This window comes from Myxine glutinosa, chromosome 3, assembly GCF_964187855.1.
Source record: "Myxine glutinosa chromosome 3, kmMyxGlut1.1, whole genome shotgun sequence".
NCBI classification, from domain to species: domain Eukaryota; kingdom Metazoa; phylum Chordata; class Myxini; order Myxiniformes; family Myxinidae; genus Myxine; species Myxine glutinosa.
In genome coordinates, this window is record NC_136263.1 from 27,161,187 (window position 1) to 27,187,988 (window position 26,802).

Here is a 26,802-nt window from a genome sequence, read left to right on the forward strand (position 1 = left end):
TATGTGATCTGTAGTGAGCAGAGAGAGTCTGCACTGGCTGACGTTTATTCACGGAAATTTCCATTTACTGACACTTTCGAATGTTTTGCAACTATACCTGGGATATTGGCCTCGAGTTGCATCAGTATGCAAAATTTCAGCTTTCTAGCTTACCTGGGATGTACTAAGCATTTATGTAAGTGAGTGAGTTAGTGGTTAGAAAGGGCTTTTTATGTATATAAATATATATATATTGTTGCGGTTTTGAGAACCCACACAAGTAACATCATTAAAGGTTAAAGGTTGCACCCCATAGATAGGCCACACGCAACACGTAGGTCACCATAGGACGTCAGTTATTTCATAGTATGTGTTTAGATAAGGCCATTCCCAATAGTTGCATCTGCGTTGCGTAAAACAAATAAGAGTAGGCCCCTCGTCCATTTGGCAGCCTCCCTTCCAAGCGACGCCATTAAGCGCTCTCCTGTCTGTGCCCCATCGGTCCTCTCAATTTGTTACGCTCCTTGGCCAGCAGCCTTTGCTGCCCTTGGGCTCACTCAAACCAGCCCAAAAGCCACGAGGTGAAGGCCGGAAAAAGGGAGCGGAGCGCCAGGATGGAGGTGCGGCCACGTCAAACAGCCATCAAGGCGGAGCCGGTAAGCCATCACCAGCCAACCAGGGCTAAGGTGGGATCGCCTGACTGGGCGTGGTTGGGGCTTCGAGAGCGTTCGCTGGCTTGGCTTATAAAAGCGCGGACACAAAGCCCTCATAAGGACTTACAGAGGGAGCTTGTGCTGAAAAGGACTGACGCAACTGCACTCGTTATATAAAGAACTCGAGAGAACTTATCGTGGTTGAGAGGACTTGAGGGGCCGAGCGCGTTGTTGAGAGGACTCATGCCAAGAGAGAGGGGGAGAGGAGATGGTAAAAGGACTCGTTGGAGAGCGCGCTAAAGAACGGCGTTACAACGACTTATTGCAAGAATTCGCGTTATGAGCCTTGATTGAGGCGGCTGCTTTGGAAGGACATGTGCGAAAAGTGCTTCGTATAACCGCCAGTTTACTGACCTTCCCCTGTATAATTGTCCGCTCACGCCTACACTACGCGGAGAGCTGCCTGCCGGGTTTCCACCATCGTCTCCTGGTACGGGTCGAGGACCGGAGCCTGAACGCCATCGCCGGACCTTCCACCCTACCTTCGTCATCCCCGTGTGAGTGAATCTGAGAGTGATCGGGCCCGTGTCCAGGGAATAGAATAAGACTGTTATTAAGGCTGCCCGGTGTCCTTTTTCTTCCTCTTCCTTGTACATTCCTTTCTTTTCCTCTTCTTTGTACATTGTTAATAAATTACTTGTTCTTTCTGGTTTCTTCTTAATCCAATCGTCCTAGTCTTTTCTCAATTGGGTAAGCGTGGCACGATCCCAACCGCTATAATCAGGTTAGTCATTGTTAACAGCTCGGGTCGCGGATTGCTATCCGCTCGGCATATTCAATCAATATCCGTGATTCGAGCGGGAGTTATTTCCTCGTTTCCGGTCAGCGTTAGTATTTATCCCTAGTCCTAAAAACCCTACCTAACGCTGCACGGGAAGGACGTTATAACCCCCAGGATCGCGTTGGTCAGATAAAGGACAATTAATCCCCCCTTGATAAGGGGAGGGCCGACGTCGGAGATCCGCAACAATATATATATATAAAGTGCATACATATCTATATAATATGGACTAATAGCTATATAATGTAGATGCCTGTCTATATAGTAGATGGTATTCATAGAATATTTACCCTGCGCAGTCAACTTGTTGCGAGCCAACTCTACTCTTTTTGAACATTTTTTTCCTTTGATCCAACGTGAGCCTCATCCACGTGAGCGATGACATCATAAATTTATATTCTCTAATATAATTGTTGCATAGGTCACGTTCAATACATTTCAAACTGATCAGACTAAGCGTTGTCCCTGTCGAATTATGACGTCATAATTATGGCACCAATGTCGTCATCGTTAACACCTATTCCGCATATGGAGTTCTTTACAATGAGCCATGTTTCAATTATTTCCAAGCAGCAGTTTTGGAGATATAGAGGTGCAACATTTTTCGATTTTTCCAAGATGGCGCCTGTACCACATAACCTATGACATCCTGATTATCATTAAAATATTCTACAGAAGGAGGCGCTCCTATGGTGAAAATTTCGTGTCCATCAGACCAACAGTTGCTGAAAATAATAATAATAATGAATCGGATGGATACGTGTTGTAGTTGTCGAATTATGACGTCATAACGAAGGCACCAATGACATCATTAACATATCTTATTCCCCATGGTGAGTACTTGACAATGGACCATGTTTCAATTTTTTCCATTGAATGGTTTGGGAGATATAGAGGTGCAACTTTTTTCCAGGATGGCGCCTGTACCACGTGACCTATGACGTCATAATATTCATTAAAATATTCTACAGGAGGAGGCCCACCTATGGTGAAAATTTCATGTCAATAAGACCAACGGTTGCCGAGAAAACGAATTTTTAAAATGCAGACACGTACGGCACATGGCACACGTACGTAACTGAATGCTTAACCTCGCTTTTCGCTTCGTGAGCGCTGGGTAAATATGGACACATGTTTATACAATATGGACAATATCTATACAATCTGCATACACATGCATTATTTGATTGACCGCGTCCCCCTGTGCCGTCATGCACACAAGGAGGAAATCATCTGACACCATTCGGTATGGTTTTAGGCCTTGTCTTCGGTCTCACTTGGGTTGATTCCGATTGTTCTGGCCTCTTCAATTATTGTGCGTCTAAGGTTCCACTTTCATTTTCCATTTAGTCTCCAATGCTCGGATTGTCTTGGAATTCCATCTTCAGACATTCTTGATACATGGCCAAGGTATGCCCATCACCGTTTCTTGATTGTATTGATGTCTCCAGCACCCAATCCCTCCTGCAGTGGCCAGGAGACTTCTAGCGGTGTGTTTGATCGGCAGGGTTTTGAGAAAGGATTGTGATGGAACAATGCCTGAAGCCTTGGGGGTCGGGAGTGGTGCCATATGCTTGGCTCTGCATTTTGTAATCATGCCCGTCCATGCCCTCCTCGGGCTGCTGGCGAGACGGGGACCGTCCTGGTTGTTTCACCAATTTGGCTTCTGGCTGCACATCTAGCTCTGTGCTGCACATCTGGCTCTGTGCTGCACATCTGGCTCTGTGCCGCATGCTTCTCCTCGGGTTTGCCGACGACATTTTGAGTCTGCCTTTGGAGTCGCAGACTGGCGCTCTTTTCCTGCCACAGCTGCACTCCCTCTGCTCATGACCTATCTGCTCTCCATCGGGCCCACCACCGTGCATGTTCCTGCACCCCTCTGTCCGTTGCTTGGATGTCAGGAAGACGGTCATTGTCGCAGCCTCCATGGCTTCTTCGGTTTGCTTGAATTTCATGCGGAGGCTTACTACAGATTTATTTATTTATTTTTCTCACTACACTTCATGGTGTCTTTGCTGCGTACCACTCTCTGGTCGAACTCTACCACAACTGAGTGTTTTGTTCTAATTACTATGACCTACTTTATTATTTAGATATTTTTAATTGCATTATTTTATACTAGCTGAAACCCATGGAACATCCACGGAAGGGAGGATGTGGTGTATGGATAGAGTGTACCATTATGGATGGCATAGGGGATTTGCTTGTCCGAGTAAGAGTTAGGAAGAAAGATGAGAATGAAGAGTGCGTATATGAACAATGATCGCCGACACCGGCACAAATGCATGCTCTGGATTGTCCACTCAGTGGACGGCTTGCTTTCGCCTTCGCCTGTCTAATCAGCGGACGGCTTGCTTCGCCTTCGCCCAGCAGACGCCAATACGATGGTGTCGTAAGATGGCGTCGTATTGGCAGTTAATCGGATGCTTTTGGGCCCCAACGTCGGCTAATTCAGATTTTTCGAGTATGTCTGTACGTGATAAACAAAGAGCGCGGTTCGTAGATCGTAAATCCATTAGTGCCGTGGGCATCGGGTCACTGGGTGCGGCGTAAAAGGGATAACAAAGTCGAGTCCTTACGCTATTATTATATAGACTAGCCGAAACCCGTGGAACATCCACGGAAGGGAGGATGTGGTGTATGGATAGAGTGTACCATTATGGATGGCATAGGGGATTTGCTTGTCCGAGTAAGAGTTAGGAAGAAAGATCAATTTTCACTTGTGCAAAAATGCTACTCACAATTACATCGCCTGTGCGTCGGCCTGTGATTGAGCCAGAGAGTTGGCCTGTGAGTCAACTTCTTTTCCAATGTCTGCAAGAATTGAAATACTGATTGTGAATGTGTAAAATTATATGAAAGAAGAACATGCATATCAATAGACGATGCCATCGAAAAGGAGAGCAGCTGTCAATAGAAATGGATGTCTGACATCAATTTGACATTATTGCACAGGAAATGACAAACAAAGAAACAGTTCATTTCCATCGGGTAATATTACGATGAGAGATCAGCCGATACCTTTATTATGTCCATCAGCATCCATGGCACTTAGAAAAAAAACGCAGCATCAGCCAGCCGCAGCCAACTATCACGTACCGTCTCGAAGTCAATGCCATCCTTTTATCTCTTCGTATACAAGTACAACTCACTGATCGCAACGTCACTCCATTTAACTTTATTAAAATGATGATAAAGACGTGAAACCCGTGGAATATCCACGGAAGGAATATCGTTCGTCTGTTTTCAGCTCGTTATCTTTAAGCTTCCTTATGTCTCGCCACCTGCTACACCTCTCTGAGTTACGAGGATTTATGCAACGCACCCCGAGTATCGCAACGTCACTCCATTTAACTTTATTAAAATGACGATAAAGACGTTTCCTTATATATCCTAATTTCAAATGTTCAAGGGAATAAAAAGACCATTTGGTTCACACCACCCATCACACCACTCGACTGTCCAATCAGCGGACGGCTCGCATCGCCTTCGCCCAGCAGACGCCAATACGAGGGTGTCGTAAGATGGCATCGTATAGGCCGATAATCGGATGCTTTTGGGTCCCAAAGTCGGCGAATTCAGATTTTTCGAGTATGGCTGTACGTGATAAACAAAGAGCGCGGTTCGTAGATGGAAAATGCATTAGTGCCGTGAGCATCGGGTCACTGGGTGCGGCGTAAAAGGGATAACAAAGTCGAGTCCTTACGGTATTATTATATAGACTAGCCGAAACCCGTGGAACATCCACGGAAGGGAGGATGTGGTGTATGGGTAGAGTGTACCATTATGGATGGCATAGGGGATTTGCTTGTCCGAGTAAGAGTTAGGAAGAAAGATGAGAATGAAGAGTGCGTATATGAACAACGATCGCCGACACCGTCACAAATGCATGCTCTGGATTGTCCACTCAGTGGACGGCTTGCTTTCGCCTTCTCCCAGCAGACGCCAATACGATGGCGTCATAAGATGGCGTCGTATCGGCAGTTAATCGGATGCTTTTGGGCCCCAACGTCGGCTAATTCAGATTTTTCGAGTATGCCTGTACGTGATAAACAACGAGCGCAGTTCGTAGATTGTAAATCCATTAGTGCCATGGGCATCGGGTCACTGGGTGCCGCGTAAAAGGGATAACAAAGTCGAGTCCTTACGCTATTATTATATAGATTGCCTTTCATATTTTTATTTCGGCTTTTTTTGACCCAGTTAAAAATGTGACAACTTAGTGTAGGAGCCTCTGGAATCCAGTGGGCATTTAATGGTTAAAGTAAACCACCTATCTAATTATCTTTATTAGACCCCATCCAACCACAAAATACTTGGTGGCCATCTTAAATATGTGCAGAACACCATTTTATGACGTCATCAAGATGGCCACCATGAAAATGATGCTTGAAATCAGATTTTCAGTCATAACTTTGAAACTACTCAACCAAATTTAATGATGTTGGGCTCAAAATGCTCAGAATGATGCTGCAGAGATATCTATACTGTTTCCACATAATGTTCTACCAACAAAAAAGAAAATTTGTGTCAGAAATGAGGTATTTTTGTATTTTTTGTATGTATTAAAATATAGTACTGTCGTGCGACTCCCGGTTAACACCAGAAGCCGCGGAAGACCGGAATGGCTTTAATGGAGGCGATAACCAAACACAGATTGTGCTATAATAAGTGCGGGAGGAAGAAGGAAAATGGAAGGCTGTGGCAAAAGCTTACCTTCAGCGCACCGACGTAGCTCCGGTCCTGTAAGAGGAATTAACTCAAGCGGGCACAGGTTTAACAGGGGATGCAAAATAATACCAGGGTTTATTAAAGGAAAAAGGCAAGGACAGGAAAAAGCACGCGTCGGTAATAAAATATCCTAATCGGGATGTCCCCACACACAGATTTTGGATACGAGACACAGGAATGGATTAACAAAAGAAATACGTTCGTTATGTGCGTCTGTGGTGTGCGAGCTTATATGTCTTGTCGTCTTTCAGGGTATCGTCCCCCACGCGGCTCCAAGCTCCGCCGCACACCACGAGGCCCCTCGCTCCAAGCCTCCCGCCGCTCACAAGGTCCGTGCACCAAGCTCCAAAGCACCAGCACCGCTCCAAGCACCAGCACCGCTCCCAGCACTACGAGGTCCCACAGCAGGAAAAGCACCGCGCGTCCAACGCAGGCTAGCGGCTCCAAGCGAGGTCAAAAAGCAAGCGAACTCCACTCTTGCTATGACTCAACTCGGGCTGCGCTAGACGAAGTAGAGTGCCTAATAGCGAGCTGCGCAAAACAAGAGCACGAACCACTAGATACTGTCAGAGCAAGAGCGAATGACGTCCAAAACCCAAGAGAGCAACTCAACTACTCAACTCCCTCTCTCTCTCTCCTCTTTCCAACTCTCGTGCTCTTTCCAGACCAACTCGACCAACTCTCGTGCTCTTTCCAGACCAACTCGACCAACTCTCGTGCTCTTTCCTCTCGTCTCTCTCTCTCTCTCTCTCTCTCTCTCTCTCTCTCTCTCTCTTCTCTCTCTCTCTCTCTCTCTCTCTCTCTCTCTCTCTCTCTCGAACCAACTGCTCATCGTCTCTCTCTCTCGAACCAACTGCCCCTCGTCTCTTTCTCTCGAACCAACGGCCAAAAATGGCGTTCGGCGCTCGCTAATATCTCCTGGCCGGTGACGTCAGCCTTGGCGTGCTACCAACCAATCAGTGTCTTCCACCGACTCGTTGGCTCGCTCAGGCCCATTCCTACCACGCCACCCCAACACTCGTTCTCTGTTCCGTGGTCATAGCGCGTGGCAGTCGATCTGGTTAGGCCCGTCGGAGGTGCAACCGGCGGCGGCCATCATCGGCGGTGCCCCGGCCTGGTTTCTTTGCCTGCCCGTCTTCCAAAGTCATGTCAGGGAAGGGATTTAGTTAGTGTTGTACTAGGGACCTAACTACATGTCTAAATGAGTGCAGTGCCAAAAGGGACAAAGGTTTGGCTAACCAGGTGAGACACACAGGGGCGCTACTCTTTAATCCCTACTCTACTTAACACACGAACCTCTTGGTAGGTTCACAAGTATACTCCTTACCGACAAAACACCTACACATGAAACTTATTACAAGTCAGATTCCTTACCGCGACAGATGAATACCTACCTACACAGATCTATCTGACTCTACATATTGCTACCCCTACCGAGATAACAGTACTATACTGGAAAGATAACATGAAATGATTTTGTTTTTATAACATTGAAATTTATTGACAAAATATATTTTAAATGCAACTACATAAGAACAGCTCTTGGCACAAGTACTATACAATAAAATATAGTAGGTAATGTGTACCCAGTATTCCCTATTGGAGGTGGGAGAAAGGGGTTCATAAACGTCGGGAGATGGAGCTTGACGTCCCACTCCCTCCATGCATTATACTAATATATTTGTCCAATCAATTGAGACATATACATATAGATGTATGAACATTTAATAAACTGATATACTCTAAAACATTGCATTTCCCAAGTCAAGCTGAGCCTTCAGTCTAGACAGTAACAATAACTAAGAATGACTAACAATAACTTAAGAATAAAGTGGTAAACATAGGTATACTGAATAATTTAAAAGTAATATAATAACAACTGATGAAAAAAAACAATACTCAAACAAACAGAATAATAGCATAATATACATATACATTGCGTTAAAAAATATATCCATAATATTTGGACTATAAACCAAATACATACCCAAAATAAATACATAATATAATTCAGTAAAAATAAGATATAGTGTACATTATGATGAGGTGGAATGACCAGATAAAACGTGACATCAAATAAAATATATATATTTTAACTTAACAAACAAAAGGTTAAAGTACAGCACTTTGATTAGAGTATCACTATTTGGTGATAACACAAAACTAGACACAAATTGTTTTTGCATGACTTGGAAATTGACTTGTATTCCAATAATGACAAAAAATTGTGTTACATTTAATTTAATCAGTGACATTATATAGAAAACCAACACTCAGTAATTGGTGTGGCAAAATAATTTAATAATAATCACCAATAATGTTTCATAGATGTAGGATTCATTTTTAGACTTTTATAGATATTAATAGTTATGGTCATCCTACAGCTAAACCCATGGTAATACTGGAACTGATAAGCATAACAGAATGTGGGGGGCGAACTAATAACTCAGAAACATGTTAGATCAGTTCATCCTCAGTGTCTTCATCATCCTCAGTGTATCCACTTCCATATTTTCACAATCATCAACACAATTACAAAGTTCAGTGCATTTTAGTCCTGCATTTCTGCGCTTGCAATGCCTTGTAGCACACTTCGTAGTAGCACAGCCACACTTTATCAAGTGAATTACTGACTCAGGTGCTGGGAGTTGTGTAGATGTTATTTCCACCCGGTGCCCATTGACCATATCCCAACCATAATCCTGAGGTGATGGAATGTTGGCATGGACATTTTTGTCATTGTTCCAGATCATTGCTTGGTAATGTGCTCTCCAGATTGAATGTTTCGGTGCATCTTTTGTTGGTGGCAGTTTTTCAGACTGGGCTTGTTTCTTCTTGAATAACCACCACCTCAAGTCTTTCACCTCATCTATCTGTGTTTGAGGAAGAAACAACTGGCACACATACTGCTCCAGTGCCTTCATAGTGTCCTCTGTTGGTTTGAGAGTCTCGCCTAAATTGCTGAAGGCTGAAATGGTTTCTTCACTGGAGTTCTGAAATACCTTCCAGCATGTTAGCTTTCCCTTAGTTAGCAACCCTGGTGTTGGGCTAGCGGCTAGGGTGCCAGCTTAGGATCCCAGGATCCTGGGCTCGAATCCCAGTCGATCGCTGAATTAACGCCGGGGGGGTTGACTCAGCCTGTCATCCTTCCGAGGTCGGCTAATTGAGTACCAGTTCACTGGTAATTCCCTGCTTGTCGTAAAAGGCGACAAAAAGGGTTGGTGTCAGGAAGGGCATCCGGCCGTAAAACATTGCTTCAAAAAGGGGACCAAAAAAACAACAACCACGGTCCCCGAAAAAGGCCAACCCCCGCTTTGCGGGGAAAAATGGCCTCTAAATGTGGTTATTTTTTTTATTTTATATGTTAGCTTTCCCTTTGAGCACCAGTTCACTGGTAATTCCCTATGTGTCGCAAGAGTCGACTAGCAGGGTTGGTGGCAGGAAGGGCATCCGGCCGTAAAACATTGCTTCAAAAAGGGGACCATGATGCCCGAAAAAGGCGAACCCCTGCTCTGCAGGGAAAAATGGCCTCTAAAGGTGGTTCTTCTTCTTCTTCTTCTTCTTCTTCTATGTTATCTTTCCCTTGCCTGAAAAGCTACCAGTGATGTCAGCTCCTGTAAAGGAGTGGAATCCAGGAAGGGCAGCAACTTTGTTACTGCCTAGAGCATCACATATTGGTCCTAGAGGAATTGATCTGTGCTTGTCTTTAGCTCCTGTTATGAATGATGAATCTTTACATAATTCTGGGTAACGTCTGCGAGCAAGGATAAGAACATCAGTGTCCGGTGAATGAATGTCTATCCTAGTAGCTCCACGAGCTGTTGCATCAAGGGCATGCAGCAGTAACTTTGTGTCAGCCTCTTCCTGTTCACTTGCCAGGTAGCTCATGTCCCTGTGTGTTGCTTCACATTTGTCTCCGCAGGCCACAACAAGCTCCATTCCATTTTTCGTGCCTTGCTGAAGAGATTTTTGTGCCAGGTAGTTTGAGAGCTCCATCTTTGTGTTTGTATGAGAGAGTAGTTTCTTTAGGGGCGCTTGTGCGTTGTTTGTATTGTCCATTATGTGGTAAGCAACTGGTTGAGTGCCACCTTGCCTTCTTTCTCGCTCAGTTGTTTTCAATGACTGGGAGACATCATATCTGTCAAATACCAGATGCACTTCATCATATTTCTGTTGGTTGAACTTGTTAAAGACAAGTGTTGTGAAGTAAAGTCCAGGATCTGAACACAGCTTTATCCTTTCCGGCTTCGGCATTGATTGAACTTCTGCCATGCCATCTATAAGGGCAACCTTCATTTCTGTGATTGGGTGCTCAGCTGCTTCAGCATTTACCTCTGGTGAGGCTTTGGGGGCATCTTCAACGATGTTCACAAGGTTGCTCTTAGCTGAACAGTGCAGCATTGTGCCATCTGCAGCAAACAGAGCCCTTGCCAGTACTGAAAATTAATGTTTCCCAATTTCATCTTTCAAGTTTATGTCAGACCTCGACTTTGACACAACGAGCATGCGGGCAAAGAGTGAACGGTCTTCCTGAAGTTCAACTATTTTCTGCCATGCTTTGACAGCTACTTTTTTCCCAGTGTGTTTCCATGTTTGTAGCTTTCTCTTCTTCATCGAATCCCAGAGATTTACTTCACCAGTTGTGATTCTCTTTGACACAAATGCATCAAATGGTCTTTATTGACAAATTGACTCTTTTCTACATTCCCGAAACTCTCCTGCACTCCACCCCTCCTTCAGCGTCCTCAAACGTATTTTTGACTCGAAGGGCTCAATAAACTCATTTTGCAATAAATGTTCGTTTCCCATTAATCGTACACTTTTCAAAATCCAATCTCACCCCTCCCCTCCAAATCTTCCCCATCACCCCTTCCCTCCAAAACTTCCCCATCACCCCTCCCCTCCAAAACTTCCCCATCACCCTCCCCTCCAAATCTACCCCCTTGCCCCTCCCCTCCAAATCTTCCCCATCACCCATCTCTTTCAAATATTCCCCCTTGCCCCTCCCCTCCAAATCTTCCCCATCACCCATCCCTTTCAAATCTTCCCCCTTGCCCCTCCCCTCCAAATCTTCCCCATCACCCCTTTCCTCCACAACTTCCCCATCACCCCTCCCCTCCAAAACTTCCCCATCACCCCTCCCCTCCAAATCTACCCCCTTGCCCCTCCCCTCCAAATCTTCCCCATCACCCATCTCTTTCAAATCTTCCCCCTTGCCCCTCCCCTCCAAATCTTCCCCATCACCCATCCCTTTCAAATCTCCCCCCTTGCCCCTTCCCTCCTAAAACCCCCCCCCACACCCTTCCCCTCCGAGACTCTCCCTCGCTCCTCCCCTCCTAGACTCCCCTCTCACCCCTCCTCCTCAAAGCGTCCTCCCCGCTTCTTCCCCCTTCCAACTTTCACCTTTATCTCCCCCAACCTTCTGCCTCGCTCTTCCCCCTCCTCAAATAACACCTCACTGTGCCTCACCCAATCACCATCAAACCTTTTGTCCGCCCCATTCTTCCCTTTCTCCAAGCTATTCTGAAATCTCTGATGCACCTTCAACAGTTCTCCCTACCTCTTTATCCTCTTCCACAGCTTACCCTACCCCCCCCCCCCTGTTCTGTATCCGATGCTCCCCCTTCCTCTTCATTAACGGTATGGACCTCAAACATCCGGGGCCTTCGCTCAAACTTGACTGATCTCCCCATACAGGTTGCTTCTGACAAACCAGACGTGATCTGCTTAACAGAAACTTTCCTCCTTCATGATGTCTCTGATTCCTTGGTATCTCTCCCAGGTTACTCCCTCCTCCGGGAGCCTCGTCCTGGAGGTGGGGTTGCTATCTTTATTAAAAAAAAACTCTCTTCCTCACTCACCCTGCACTGCCCTCTCTCCACCTCACCCCCAGGAATACCTTTGGCTACCGCTGCCCCTTCGCTCCCACCTTTTGTTCATATGTGTGTTGTACCGTCCACCAAACAGTGATGACTCAATCTACATCTCGCTGTCTGATAATATGGACCAACTTCTATCTACCCATCCCAACTCTCTCTTCCTCATATGTGGTGATTTCAATTGTCACCATGCCAGTTGGCTGGGTGTGGGTTACTCTCACCAGCCATGGCTCTTCAGCAACGCACTTCTGCAACTCACTGGGACTGACACAATCTGTCAATTTCCCGACCTGGATCTCAGTCAACGGAGCATCTTCTCTTCTGGACTTGGTTATGACTAACTTCCCTGAAAATGTCTGCTGCTCTTCTTCTGCTCCAATCGGCTCATCTGATCATGTGCTTGTTAAAGTGGACATCTCTCTGACCATTTTCAGAGAGCCTCCTCAGCGTCAACGAGTCTGGCATTTCACTCAGGCCAACTGGCACGGTCTTCAAGCAGCCATCAATCATCTGGACTGGTCTCCCATCTCCACCCCCTCTGACATCAACTCATCCTGGGAATTCTTCCAAAGTAAATTGCTCTCTCTCATGCAAAGATTTATCCCATCTCGTCTTCAGTTGTCATACCCTTCCTCCCGTCCATGATACATGGAATCTTGTGGTGAGGCTGTTGCCCAGAAACAACTTGCTTTCGTCTCCTGGAAAGCAAATCCAACGGAAGGAAATCTCATTTCCTTTCACAAAGCCCGAAACAAGTGTTTGTCCACCCTCAGGAGAGCCAGGAAACAATATCTCTCCGTTCTCAAGACCGAACTCTCTTATCTGTCTCCCTCTTCCAAATCCTGGTGGCGTCTGGTCAAATCTGCTTCTGGTGTTTGTTCCCCCTCCATCCCCTCCCTCACCTCAAACGGCGACACGGCTGACTCGGCACATGAAAAAGCTGAATGCCTCAACTCTGTGTTTGCCTCCAAATCTTGCGTCCCAAACCCATCCCTCTCTGTACCCACCGTACCCAGCCATACCCAGCTGCTCCTGGACTCTGTGTCCTTCCCTCCTGACAAGGTAGAAAAGTTTCTGTCAACCCTCGACTCTGATTCTGCAACTGGACCTGACGGCATCAGCCCATGGGTCCTAAAATCCTGTTCTTCTGCCCTTTCACTCCCTCTCTCTGTTCTCTTTACCCTCTCTTTTGCTCAAGGTCATCTGCCATCTGCTTAGAAATCAGCCAACATCAACGCTTTGCACAAAAAAGGTGTAAATACAGATCCTAGCAACTACAGACCAATCAGCCTTCTCCCAATTATCAGCAAAGTAATGGAATCCATCATTGCTTCAGATATGAAATCTTTCCTCTTCTCCAATGGCTTGATCTCTGATCATCAATTTGGTTTCAGACCTGGTCACTCTACTCTGGACATGCTGCTTCTGCTTTCTCAACAATGGATGGAGGTCCTCAATGCCAAACAGGAAATTAGAGCTGTCTCCCTTGACATATCACGTGCCTTCGATACGGTCTGGCACCCCGCTCTACTCACCAAACTCTCCTCCTTTGGTATCCATGGAAATCTCCACGCATGGCTGGCAGACTTCCTCTCTAGTCGTAGTCAACGTGTGGCCCTGAATGGGTTTCTCTCATCTCCTCTTCCTGTTCAGGCTGGAGTTCCCCAAGGCAGTGTTCTGGGCCCTGTGCTTTTTCTGGTCTTCATCAATGATCTCTCTGACTCTCTGGAAAATCCTCTCTATCTCTTTGCTGATGACTCCACTCTCTGCCGCTCCATTCCTCTTCCCTCAGATCGGCTATCTGCAGCCTTCTCACTCTCTGAAGACCTGGACAAAATCACAGACTGGTCAAACAAGTGGAACATGTCTTTCAATCCTGACAAATCTCACACTCTTACGATGTCTCTCCGAAAGGATCGACTGGACAACCCTCCCATCTACTTTCTCAACAATCCTCTCCAAGAAGTTCTGTCGCTCAAGCTTTTGGGTCTCACTATCTGCCATGATCTTTCTTGGGAAAACCACATTTCCAAGCTGGCCTCCAAAGCCAGTCGCCGACTGGGCATCCTCCGTCGTGCGAAGTCCTTCCTCGGCATACCTGAGCTCCTCACCACATACAAGGCTTTCATCCGCAGCTCAATGGAATACTGTTCTCCCCTATGGGCCGGTGCTCCTGCCTCACACCTAGCTCGGCTTCAGGCTGTTGAATCCAAAGCTTTCAGAATCATTGGAATCTCCAGCGATGAAGCTATCTCTGAGGGCCTTTCACTCACTCACCGCAGGCAGGTAGGTGGTCTTTCTGTCTTCTACCGACTCCTCTCCGGCCTTGCTCCCCCAGCTCTCTCTGTGCTCTGTCCCCCAAATATTCCTACAGGTCGCACAAGATCTGCCAGCAACCCTTTGATGGTGAAACTGCCGAAATCTCGGCTCTCTGCTCACCTTCACTCTTTTCTCCCACCTCTGGAACAAACTCCCACACTCCCTTCAATCCCACTCCTCCCTCCAGGTCTTTAAAACAGCTGTTCACCACCATCTCTTATCATCCCCCATCCAAAACCTTGATCTTTTCTACCCCCACTAATTCACCCCAGATCCACCTTGTTTGAAATTCCAACTTCTTTCCTGGAAGTCCTGGCAGTGTCCATATGTTTTATACCTTTCCCACCCCCCCCCCCCCCTTCCCATGCCTCCCCCCCAAAGCCCTCTCCCTCCCACAGATCTCTCGATGTCTCCATGTCTCTCGGTCCCTGCTCTCAAATGTTGTGTTTGTGTCCTTCCCCCTCTCTCCCCATCTTTTCTGCCGCTCCCGATGTTATTTGTTTTATGTGTCGGTTTGTCTGTTTGTCTTTCTGTGTGATTAATGTTCGCTCTTTCACGAGCCTCGGTCTTGTATTAAAAAAAAAAAAAAAAAAAAAAAACCGATCCTGGCCAATTTCATTCCTGTTGCAGAGGTCATTCTTGATATTCTCTGGCAAGACTGCTTTTGTAGCAAAGTTAAATAGATCATCACAGTCTTCAGTGAATGGATTTGTATAACCCCTCAGAGTTTGGACAAGATTCTGGATATTTGTCTCTTGTCGCTTCAGTACAGTCTCTGAAAGCTCATGATGCGATGATGATGTCTGGGAATGTACAGAATGAGTGTGATGTACAGAAAACAGTATAAACAGTTCAGTAGCTTCATTCTGAACATTTTGAGCCCAACATCTTTAAATTTGATTGAGTAGTTTCAAAATTATGATTTTGAGCATCGTTGTATGGCGGCCATCTTGATGACGTCATAAAATTGTGTTCTACACGTTTTTGAGATGGCCACCAAGTATTTTTTAGTTGTTTGGGGTCTAATAAAGATAATTATATCGGTGGTTTGCTTTAACCAATAAATGCCCACGGGACTTTTTAAAACTACCATATACTACCTGACTAACTTGAGAACAGCTGAATGGAATTAAACCAAACTTGGTACAAGTATTAGAATGATGCAATAATGTGGGCGGAGGCCTATCGGTGTTGTTCTAGTTTGTGTTGACATAACTTTATATTGGTCTATGCATTTCATAACTTGCATCTTATTGCATCTTACACTATTATTGTAATTATTGTAACCTCATATTATTATTATTATTATTATCATCCTTATAACCCTCGCCAGAGGAGAGGGTATTGCATTTGGGGCCGTTTGTAAGTTTGTCTCTTTGTCTGTTTGTTTGTCCGCACAGAATAAATATGATTTTCTCTGCAACCGTTGGTCCGATTGACAGGAAATTTTCACCATCGGTGCAACTCCTCCTGTAGAATTTTAAAATGATAATTATGACGGCATAGGTCACGTGGTTCGGCCGACATCTTGGAAAAACCGAAAACATTTGCATCTCCATATCTCCAAAAACACACTGCATGGAAAAAAATTGAGACATGGCTCATTGTAAAGAACTCTCCATGGGGAATAACATATGTTAATGATGATGTTATAGGTGCCTCCATTATGACGTCATCATTCGACAAGTATAAAACTTCATCTGATCAAGATGAAATTTCTTGCACGTCATCTATGGAAATCTTTTCTATGCATCGTCATCTATGCACGTCATCTATGGAAATCTTTTTGGAGAAAAAAAAATTTATGACGTCACCGGTCACGTGGTTCGGCCGCCATATTTACTTTAACACAAAAGCCTTAACAACCCCTAAAAACACGTCCTGACGAGGGTCTGCAATCTCTGATTGCTCTTTCTTGTTTTTCATGTTATACATGCCTGCATATGTATTGTATTTTTTTATTAATAATTAGTCCTTTTTAATTCATTTTATTTATTTGTAGATGTTATTACACTCATTGCAAAAAAAAATTTTCATTATCTTGATTTCCATTTTATATTGTAAGTCATTCACAATTCAGCTTCTGGCTGCGATGATTTGATAATAAAATCATGAATTGAATTGAATTAATATATGACCACTTGATGTTCAACAGATGACAAAGGCCTCTGCATTGAATACTTTTTTCTCCGTTTCTGATCCATAGAAGAAGACACTTATGACATTTCTGTTAAATATTTTAAGCTTTGTGTTCATTCTCAAACTCTTCCTTTTCCATATGGATACAATCCTCTGGATAACACTGCTGTTTTTTCCAATTCTTGTCTTGATTTAGATAAAACGATCTCCATTTTTGGCTCATTGCATGCTGCCTAAGTTTGAAAACTTGTCCACCTGTTTTAGGTTGTCACCTTCAAAGTTGATTTTGAGGTGTCAGAGGAATTGATTGATCTCCATGACCTCCGTTTTGACTTAATCCCGATCAATCTAACCTTTCTTGCTGTTTTTCCCAGGTCATCTGTCTCCGCTTGCATCTCAGGCACTGATGGATTCAGCAAGTAAATATTATCTGCAAAGTATAAATCTCAAAGATTGCTCTTCGACCATTGAATCCCTTTCTTACATGCTCCCATTTGTTTCAGAACAGAATCGAAAACGATTCCAAGTTAAATAGCAGATGGGACAAGATACAATCTTGCCTCACACCAGTGGAAACAGCGGAGAAGTCTGACAAATCATCGTCTAACCTGACGGCACACTTGGCATCCGTATAGAGTAATACGATGACATTAATGATCTTGGGCGAGAGGCCATCAATCTTGAAGATGTTTCACAGTGAGGTCTATCAACTCTATTGAAGGCCTTTTGGAAATCGATGAAGTTCAAAATGATTTCGCTCTGCAATTCAAGCACCTGATCTAGGATGTTGCGGAGTCAAATTATTTGATGTACCGTGTAGTTGAGGAGCCACATAAGTTGTTCTACGTTCTTGTTACCACTAACCTTCAAAAGTTCCACTGTTATTTGATCTTCTCCTGCAGATTTATTGTTTCTTAGTTTTTCAATGGTCGTACGGCAGATAGGTGAAATATTTGGGAGAATTGTGACTTTGATGATACAAGCACGAGAGTTGGCACACAGTTAGAGTATGCCCTAAGGAAGATATTTGGCTATAGGGCCATCGCGGATTTGTCCTGTGACAACAATGGCGGCCATTTTTCAAAAAAGGACAAATCTGCGATGGCCCTATAGCCAAATATCTTTCTTAGGACATACTCTGACTGTGTGCCAAATGCCATGCTTGTATCATCAAAGGCACAATTCCTGCACCTATCTGCCATACTATGGCACCTACAACCTCCTCTAATCATATCGCCCCCGCCTTAACACCAACTTCTGGCATTACCTCCATATTCTGAAAGTCGAAATGCACATCTGGTCCGGGAGTGTTGAGTATCTCGGAAAAATGCTCTGCTCATCGATTCCTCTTCTCGTTGGAAGTTGCCCATTGTTGTTAGAATTCTTATATTCTCCAGCTTCCAGCCATTCTTTTTGTTATTTGATGCACTGTTTGCACGTCACTGTTTTGCAGCATTCTCAGTTTCATCTGCAAGCTTCTCAGCAAATATTCATTTGGCTTTGCGAGCTGAAGCCTTCACTTTCTTGTCCATTGATCTACACTCTTCTTGTAAGGCTGACTGCCCCTCACAGTTGGTTGTACTCAAATGGTTATCCTTGCATTCTTTCTTCTCAGCAATCGCCGACCTTAATATCAACACAATATGGATAATATATCGATAAAATACATATGTACAGGATGGCCACAATGTCTTGTCACCCATTTTAAAAATTATAACATTGCCTTTTATCATGCAGTGCCTTTACAAAGTATTCACACCCCTTGAGTTTATGAATTATATTCAGATTTTGTTTGTCACTGATATACAGATAATACCCCTAAGGTCAAACTGGAATTTTTGTTTTACACATTTTTACAAACTAATTTTAAAATGAAAAGCTGAAATGTCTCGAGTCAATAGGGATTCAACCCCTTTGCTATGATACTCCAAATTGAGCTCAGGTTCATCCAATTTCCTTTGATTATCCTTGAGATGTCTCCACAACCTGATTGGAGCCCACATGTGGCCAATTCAATTGAATGGAAATTATTTAGAAAGAAACACACCTTTCTATTTAATGCCCCAGGGTTGACACAGTGCATGTGAGAGTGGACATTCTACAATGAAGTCCAAGGAACTGTCCATAGAACACCGAGATAGAATTATGAGGAGGCATAGATTTTGGGAAGGGTATAAAAACAATTTATAGAGGTTTAAATTTCCCAAGAGCACAATGAGCTCCGTCATTAGGAAATGGAAATAGTATGGAACTACCTAAACTCTTTTTAGAGCTGGCCGTCCGACCAAACTGAGCAACTGGGCAAGAAGGACCTTGATCAGGGAGGTGACCAAGAACCCAATGACACTCTGACAGAACTAGAGTTCCTTGGCTGAGATGGGAGAACCTGCTGGAAGAACAACAGTCTCTGCAGCATTTCACAAATGTAAGTTTTATGGGAGAGTGCCCAGATGGAAGCCCCTCATGAGAAAAAGGTACATGACAGCATGCCTGGAGTTTACGGTAACATTTGCCTGAATACAAAGTGCTATGTCTGGTGCAAACCGAGCAGAACTCATCACCCATCTAACACCATCCCTACCATGAACTATGGTGGTGGCAGCAGCATGCTATGGGGATGCTTTTCAGCAGCAGGGATTGGTAGACTTGTAAGGATAGAGAGAACAATGAATGGAGCCAAATACAGGTAAATCCTTGAGGAGAACCTGCTTCAGAGTGCAAAAGACCTTCGACTGTTAAGATTTACATTCAAATAGGACAATAACCCCAAGAATACAGCTAAAGCAACATTGGAATGGCTTCAGAACAACAATGTGAAAGTCCTTGAGTGGCCCAGTCAAAGCCCAGACTTGAATCCCATTGAGAATCTGTGGGAAGACTTGAAGTTTGCTGTTCACCATCACTCCCCATCCAACTTGACAGAGCTTGAACAAATCTGCAAGGAAGAATGGGAGAAACTCTCCAACTCCAGATGTGCAAAGGTGATACAGACATACCCAAGAAGACGTAAAGGTGTGTAATCGCTGCCAAAGACGCTTCTATGAAGTATTGACTTGGGGGAGGGGGATAGACTGGTTCAATTTCCAGCAAATGTGATTGCATGAGGCATTTTTGAGGAAAAGCAAACAAGTAGGTTTTTCTTAAAGGGAATTTTGTGCTGAATATGAATATCTTATTGGTGTTTCCCAAAATTGCCTAATTAGGTCATTAATTAAGGTCAAAGGTCAATAAGTGCAAAATTCAAGTTTTCACAGAAATTGTTTTATTTTTAATATTCAATACAGTGGTAAAAAGATTTTCCAATATCTATCATATTAAGCCATACATTGCATGTCAAAGATTTGAATTTAATGGAAAATGTGAAAGAAAATTTCACTTCTATGGAGAATATCTCCGTAACAGTTGACCTTTCTACGGAGTGCCATGTCAGTCGATTTCCCTTTGATGTTTCATGTCAAAATGCACCAGTGAAAATAATATATGGCACAGCATCATTGTCTAGGTTCAGGGGAATGAGACTTTGTTGTTTGTTTTGCGAAATTTGCAGAATTAGCCACCAATTAGGGTCAATGGTTAATTAGTACAAAATGCGAATTTTTATGAAATTTTCCTAAGGTCCTATTTGACGTCCCCTAGATGAATTTGCAAGAATTTTCTACATATCATTCAAATTAAACGTCATATGTGCCGAATATTCAAATTAAATGAAAAATATGATAGGAATTCTTGATTCTATTGCCAATATCTCAATAAAAGTTCAATTTTGGTCGCATGGATTTGTCTCTTTTTCAACGCAGGCCACCAAAACTGATTTTGGTTTCCTCTCTATATATGACAACAATATATCTAACAATATATTAGAAAGGAATATGTCACCTTTTTTATATTTCTATATTTTATATTTATATTTCACCCCCTTAAACCAACACTGATGAAGGTGTCAAATAACCGTATTGTGGCAATATCCTAGCATTGGCGTTATTTAGTCTTGTTTTTGCATGTTACAGTCTCCGAGTCACTGCATTTGCATGCGTCCGTACACTTCAAATCCCATTTCTTGCACGAACACCTATCACTGGTGCAACCCTTGGTGCAGCCACACTGTACAATGTCCTTGCATGCTTTTGGGATAGGGGGTAAAGATGTGAGCACCGGTGAGAGAAGACCATCGGCCAGCTTCCATCCAGCAGAGTCCATTGGGGAAGGAATTACTGGGTTTGGATTGCACGCTTCTCTCCATATGAGGCTCTGGTAATTTGCACGCTGTATGTGGTGATGTGCAGCATCACTGGATGGTGGCATTGATTCTGGTGCCTGACATTTACTGAACAGCGAACATATCACATCACTTGTGATATCACTTGTGATATCACTCACAGTTCAGTTCCCACAGTTCCCACAACTCACAGTTCAGAACTCACAGTTACTGTTCCCTCACTCACATTTACTGAACAGCTTTACTGAACAGCGAACATATCACATGTTCTTGTGATATCACATCTCACGAGATGATATATCATCTCACGTTCTTGTGATATCACATCTCATGTGATATCACATGATATCACTTGTGATATCACATCTCACGAACATATCACATGTGAACATATCACCTGTCCCTATCACATGTACCACAATTCTTACGATGAACAGCGAACAGCGAACTTCTCACATTTTCCATGAAATTCAAATCTTTGACATACGATATATGGCTTAATATGATAGATACTCGATAAACATTTTCGCCACTGTATTGGATATTAAAAATAAAATAATTTCTGTGAAAACTTGAATTTTGCACCTATTGACCTTTGACCTTAATTAATGACCTAATTAGGCAATTTTGGAAAACACAAACAAGATATTCATATTCAGCAAAAAAAAACTATTTGTTTGCTTTTCCTCAAAAATGCCTCATGCAGCTTAAATAAGCACATTTTTGAATTTCTTGCCGAGACTAGGAGGGTTAGGGTTGAATTCTTATGTAAATTAGAAATTTTCGGTATTTCATTTTTAATTCCTTCGTAAAAATTTCTATAAACGAAATTCCACTTTGACATTAGTGGAAATTCGTTCGTTAGTTGTTCCATTAGTAGTGGAACCAGGGGCTGATCCATTATGTGTAAATCAGTGCAAAAAAAATCTTAATTTAAACCATTTAAAATTCAGGCTGTGGCGCAAGAAAATATGAAAAAAGGTAAGGGGTGTGCATACTTTCTCAAGACACTGTATTCGATTCCACAAGTTATACCACAAACATTATTTTGCAGAACTCTTTTACTTTATTACACATGTTACAGCACAAAACACAAGCTTAGGTGTTTTCCTTTCCTTTTCATCCTTTCCATCCTTTTCACAAACAGACAGACAAGGTTGAAAACATAACTTCCTCCCACCTTCGGTGGTGGAGGTAACAGTGGGCTCAGTTTTATAACAGTAACTGCACTTTAAATACCTGTATTATCTGCCACAGGTATACTATAACAATACGAGTTCCCTTACACTTACAGGGAACTTCAACACAGGAGGAAGCCATTATAGGCCAATCAAAGGTTGTTTGTCCTATCCTTTTGAAATGCTGAGCATCAAGCAAGGAAACATCCCATACCAGTCTTTGGTGTGACTCGGCTGGGTTCAAACCTCCGAGACTCCGAGCGGACGCTCTAACCATTGCAGATCACCCAATAATCTGTTCAGGGAATGTGATTCGGGTGACAATTTATTAGTAGCTACCTTTGCGTGTCTCATAATATTTGGGGAATGTCTCATCATATTTTATTCATCAATAAACACAATGACTTTATTAATTGATTTGTGATGCCATTGTTATGAGGAGTTATGGTCATGTCCTTCTGCTGTGTTTCATTCAGCTTCAAATTATTTCTTTAATTTGATAATTATGTAAATAACTTTACCGAGAGGCAGATTGTAGTTTAATATGAAAAAGAATCATCACTTTCGACCCACCAAATCCAAGTTCCATGATGCCAGAGCTAGTCAAGGATCGAATATAGAAAAGGGCAAAAATGGCGTCACAAAACCTATCCTGGCCAACAGCACACACAGCCTTCAGTAATATAATGAGTTATGTACTTACAACATCTCAGCACTTGCCACCCTCATATGACAAGGAGTCAGAGCCACATCATTAGCAGTAATCGCTAAGGTTGTAGCCCCAGGATCCAACAGTGGAAGCAGGAGCTGATCCAGCAGGAATGATAAGGCCCGACTTGCTGCGAGGCCACTCGGGCATGAACGTTCAGACGGGAAGACATGCTGCAGACGCTGGCAACACCGATTCTATCAACAAACGAAAGAGATATGGTCAGCAATCGAAGGCGGCCAAGCACGAATGATGTACCCGTAGGCTTCTGGTTGCTGGTGTAGACGATGTCGGCCGGAGGCCATTTGCTGCCAGTTGGATATTATTTAAAGGCAGCTCTGGCCACACTGACAGGTCCACAAGCAATTTCTAGCTCTATAAAACTTCTGCTTCTAAGGCTGAAGTTTTGCTGCTGTAGTGCAAAATGCTAGGGGCAAATAGAGAGACAGTCCATAATAATTTTGTCCAATATGATGCTCCGGAGGGTAGAGCACGTACCATTTAGTTGTCTAACCTTAGTTCGATACCCAACCTGATTACAAATCGATTGGTGCTTTGCTCGCAGCGTTTTGCATCCATCACAAGTTTTAAATTCAGCTTTAAATCTCAGAATATATCCGTCGTTGACCGATGTTTATCGCAAGCGATAATATGGTAAGAGAATCCCTGCCTAACATAAATATCAGCACAAACAACACTGGTTATGTTATAGCATTGTGATTATAATAAACAACAACATTGTGATTGCAATAAACAACAACATTGTGATTATAATAAACAACAACATTGTGATTGCAATAAACAACAACATTGTGATTACAATAATCAACAACATTGTGATTACAATAAAGACAACATTGTGATTACAATAAACAACAACATTGTGATTACAATAAACAACAACATTGTGATTACAATAAACAACAACATTGTGATTACAATAAACAACAACATTGTGATTACAATAAACAACAACATTGTGATTACAATAATCGACAACATTGTGATTACACCAAACAACAACATTGTGATTACAACAAACAACAACATTGTGATTACAATAAACAACAACATTGTGATTACAATAAACAACAACATTGTGATTACAATAAACAACAACATTGTGATTACAATAAACAACAACATTGTGATTACAATAAACAACAACATTGTGATTACAATAAACAACAACATTGTGATTACAATAAACAACAACATTGTGATTACAATAAACAACAACATTGTGATTACAATAAACAACAACATTGTGATTACAATAAACAACAACATTGTGATTACAATAAACAACAACATTGTGATTACAATAAACAACAACATTGTGATTACAATAAACAACAACATTGTGATTACAATAAACAACAACATTGTGATTACAATAAACAACAACATTATGATTACAATAAACTAACTCTAACACTAACAACTCAGGTTCGGGTTAGAGTTAGGATTAGGGTTAGGACTAGGGTTTGAAATAGGGTTAGGGTTCGGATCAGGTTATTAGTTTCACGTGTTTGAAAGAGATTGCAAAGCTTGATGGGAATGATTCGGGTTGTTAGGGTTAGGATTAGGGTTGTTAGGGATAGGGATGGGATTAGGGTTGTTCGGGTTAGGGATAAGATTAGGGTTGTTAGAGTTATGGATAGGATTATGGTTCTTAAGGTTCGGGATAGGATTAGGTTTGTTAGGGTTAGGGATAGGATTAGGGTTGTTAGGGTTAGGGATAAGATTAGGGTTGTTAGGATTAGGAGAAGGGTTGTTAGGGTTAGCGTTAGGATTAGGTTATTACAGCTTTACTTGCTTGAAAGAGAGATGTTATGGTTGGGGTTAGGTTTAGGGTTGTTAGAGTTAGGGTTATTGTTAGGATTGGCGTTAGGGTTAGGATTAGGTTATTACAGTTTCACGTGTTTGAAAGAGATTGCAAAGCTTGCTGGGTTAGATCTCCTTTGCTTTGCTGAACACGAGTTTGTGAATGAGAATGCATTTGCTGCAATATCACTCTGACGTCATGTAGAGCAATCTTCATTGGTAGGCCATCATAAGAGAGGTCAAAAAGTTTTCCCCCTGCCCTCTGTCAAAAAGCTAAAGACGTGACATATTATTCCGGAGACGTGAGGAAACTCAGCAAGCACTGGGAAGCGGACGACAGTCTTCGTGCAGAATGTTGCGGGTGCATGAAGAAGGTGCGGTGGGAGTGAAATCTTTGAAATATGATTGGTGGATGGGTGTGTGGGGGACCTTTTGTTTCACCCTAGTGTGCTAATTAAATCCATCGGACTTTAAGTAATTACGCAGTAATTGAGAGGTAATTAAAAATACCTCCTGTGCACATCTATGACCTGAGTACAAATCCTGCTTTGGTGCACTCGTTGGGTCGAACTATCCATGTAGGAATGGACACAAGAACCTCAGGCTCAAATCATCAAATCCACAATACAATACAATGAATGAATCATGAATTTATTGATAATGAATCAATAAACCAATAATATACCTTTAACTGGCAACCACAAATTATTTCAAGATGGACAATGATGGTCGAAGGGAGATGCCCAACAACTGCCCGATCGAGTTGTTTTTTTTGTCTTTTTTTTGTATACAAGATCGAGGCTCGTGTAAGAGTTAACATCACTCACAAAAAAACAAGCGGACACACAAAACATACAATAAAGGGAGCAGGAGACAATATGGGGAGAGAGAGGGAAGCACACAAGTACAACAGTAGAGAACAGGGACATCTGGAGATCTGTGGGAGGGAGAGGGCTTGGTTGGAGGAGGCACGGGAAGGGGGGGGGGGGGGGGAATGGGTGGGAGAGGTATGAAACACATGGACACTGCTAGAACTTCCAGAAAAGAAGTTGGTATTTCAAAAAGTGTATCTGGGTGAATTAACAGGGGTAGAAAAGATCAAGGTTTTGGATGGTGGAAGATAAGAGATGGTGGTGAACAGCTGTTTTAAAGACCTGGAGGGAGGCGTGGGATTGAAGAGCGTGAGGGAGTTTGTTCCAGAGGCGGGAGTAAAGAGGAGTGAAGGTGAGCAGAGAGTCTTGATTTCGGCAGTTTAAACATAAGAGGGTTGCAGGCAGATCTTGTGCGACCTGTAGGAATATTTGGGGGACAGAGCACAGATAGAGCTGCGGGAGCAAGGCCGGAGAGGAGTCGGCAGAAGACAAAGTCCACCAACCTCCCTGCGGTGAGGGAGTGAAAGGCCCTCGGAGTTAGCCTCATCGCAGGAGATTCCAATGATTCTGAAAGCTTTGGTTTCAACAGCGTGAAGACGAGCTAGGTGTGGGGTAGGAGCACCAGCCCAGAGGCGAGTTATTTCAGTACTTAATTTTGTTTTGGGTGCTATCTATTTATTACGTACGCAAATACGACTGATATTTTGACTCGCCCCACTCTTTTCCACAGCTGCGTATAAAGTATCCCAACCGCTGACGTTGTTCAAAAAAAATATCCAATCAGTGGATCGGAATTTGTCCGTGTGACCTTGGATTGAAAGTGACAGTTGTTCAGGGAAAGTCTAAGTGAATGGTAATAGGTTCATGATGAGAGTCACCATGCCGCTATTAGTGTGCATAAATTTTGACATGGTGATTCGAACAACAGGAGCTTCATCCTGGACCCGTAGAGGGTCCTCGTCTTGCAGAACGGTTCATTGGAAGCCCCTTGTCGTGCCGTCTCTTTCGCAGGTCCGGAGCAGTGTCTCAATGGCTTTGGGAGAGCGAAAAAGTATAGCCATTGTTGTTTTGTATTGCAGTATCACCTTTGCAGACAAGGTAAAGCAGGTGTTTGCCATTCCCCTCGAGTGGATCACAGGAGGTGACAGATAGATGGATGTCCAGGTGGATTTGGCCGCGTTTGTTAATGATGATCCTTGTTGTTCCACCTGCGAGAGCCCATGCAATTGCAATGATGGTGACTCGTTCATTACTTCGGAACGTCAAAACCGACTTGGCCTATACTCTCCCTGAGCAGCAACACAAACACCAGCGCAATGGCAGGATAACAGTAGTTAGTTCAAGGCCCAAGCACCATATATGTATTCACCCAGCCTATTGGACTTTTGGACATGTCTTTAGACAAAGTGTGAGTCAATAATCTTACTATAATTCACCAAATGTCCGTCTGTCTGTCTGT

At 43.2% G+C, this 26,802-nt stretch overlaps 1 protein-coding gene across 2 annotated transcripts in view; it reads left to right on the top strand.

The window, feature by feature from the left end:
* The window catches only part of FUOM (fucose mutarotase), a 213,538-nt gene extending 191,196 nt beyond the window's left edge, over positions 1 to 22,342 (top strand). For both annotated transcript variants that reach the window (XM_078773786.1, XM_078773785.1), the window contains 2 exons: positions 17,995 to 18,090; positions 22,052 to 22,342. In XM_078773786.1, coding sequence (XP_078629912.1) covers positions 17,995 to 18,090; positions 22,052 to 22,164 — 209 coding nt within the window. In that variant the 3' untranslated portion in view covers positions 22,165 to 22,342. The remainder of the gene's footprint in view (positions 1 to 17,994; positions 18,091 to 22,051) is intronic.
* The last annotated feature ends 4,460 nt before the right edge of the window (positions 22,343 to 26,802 follow it).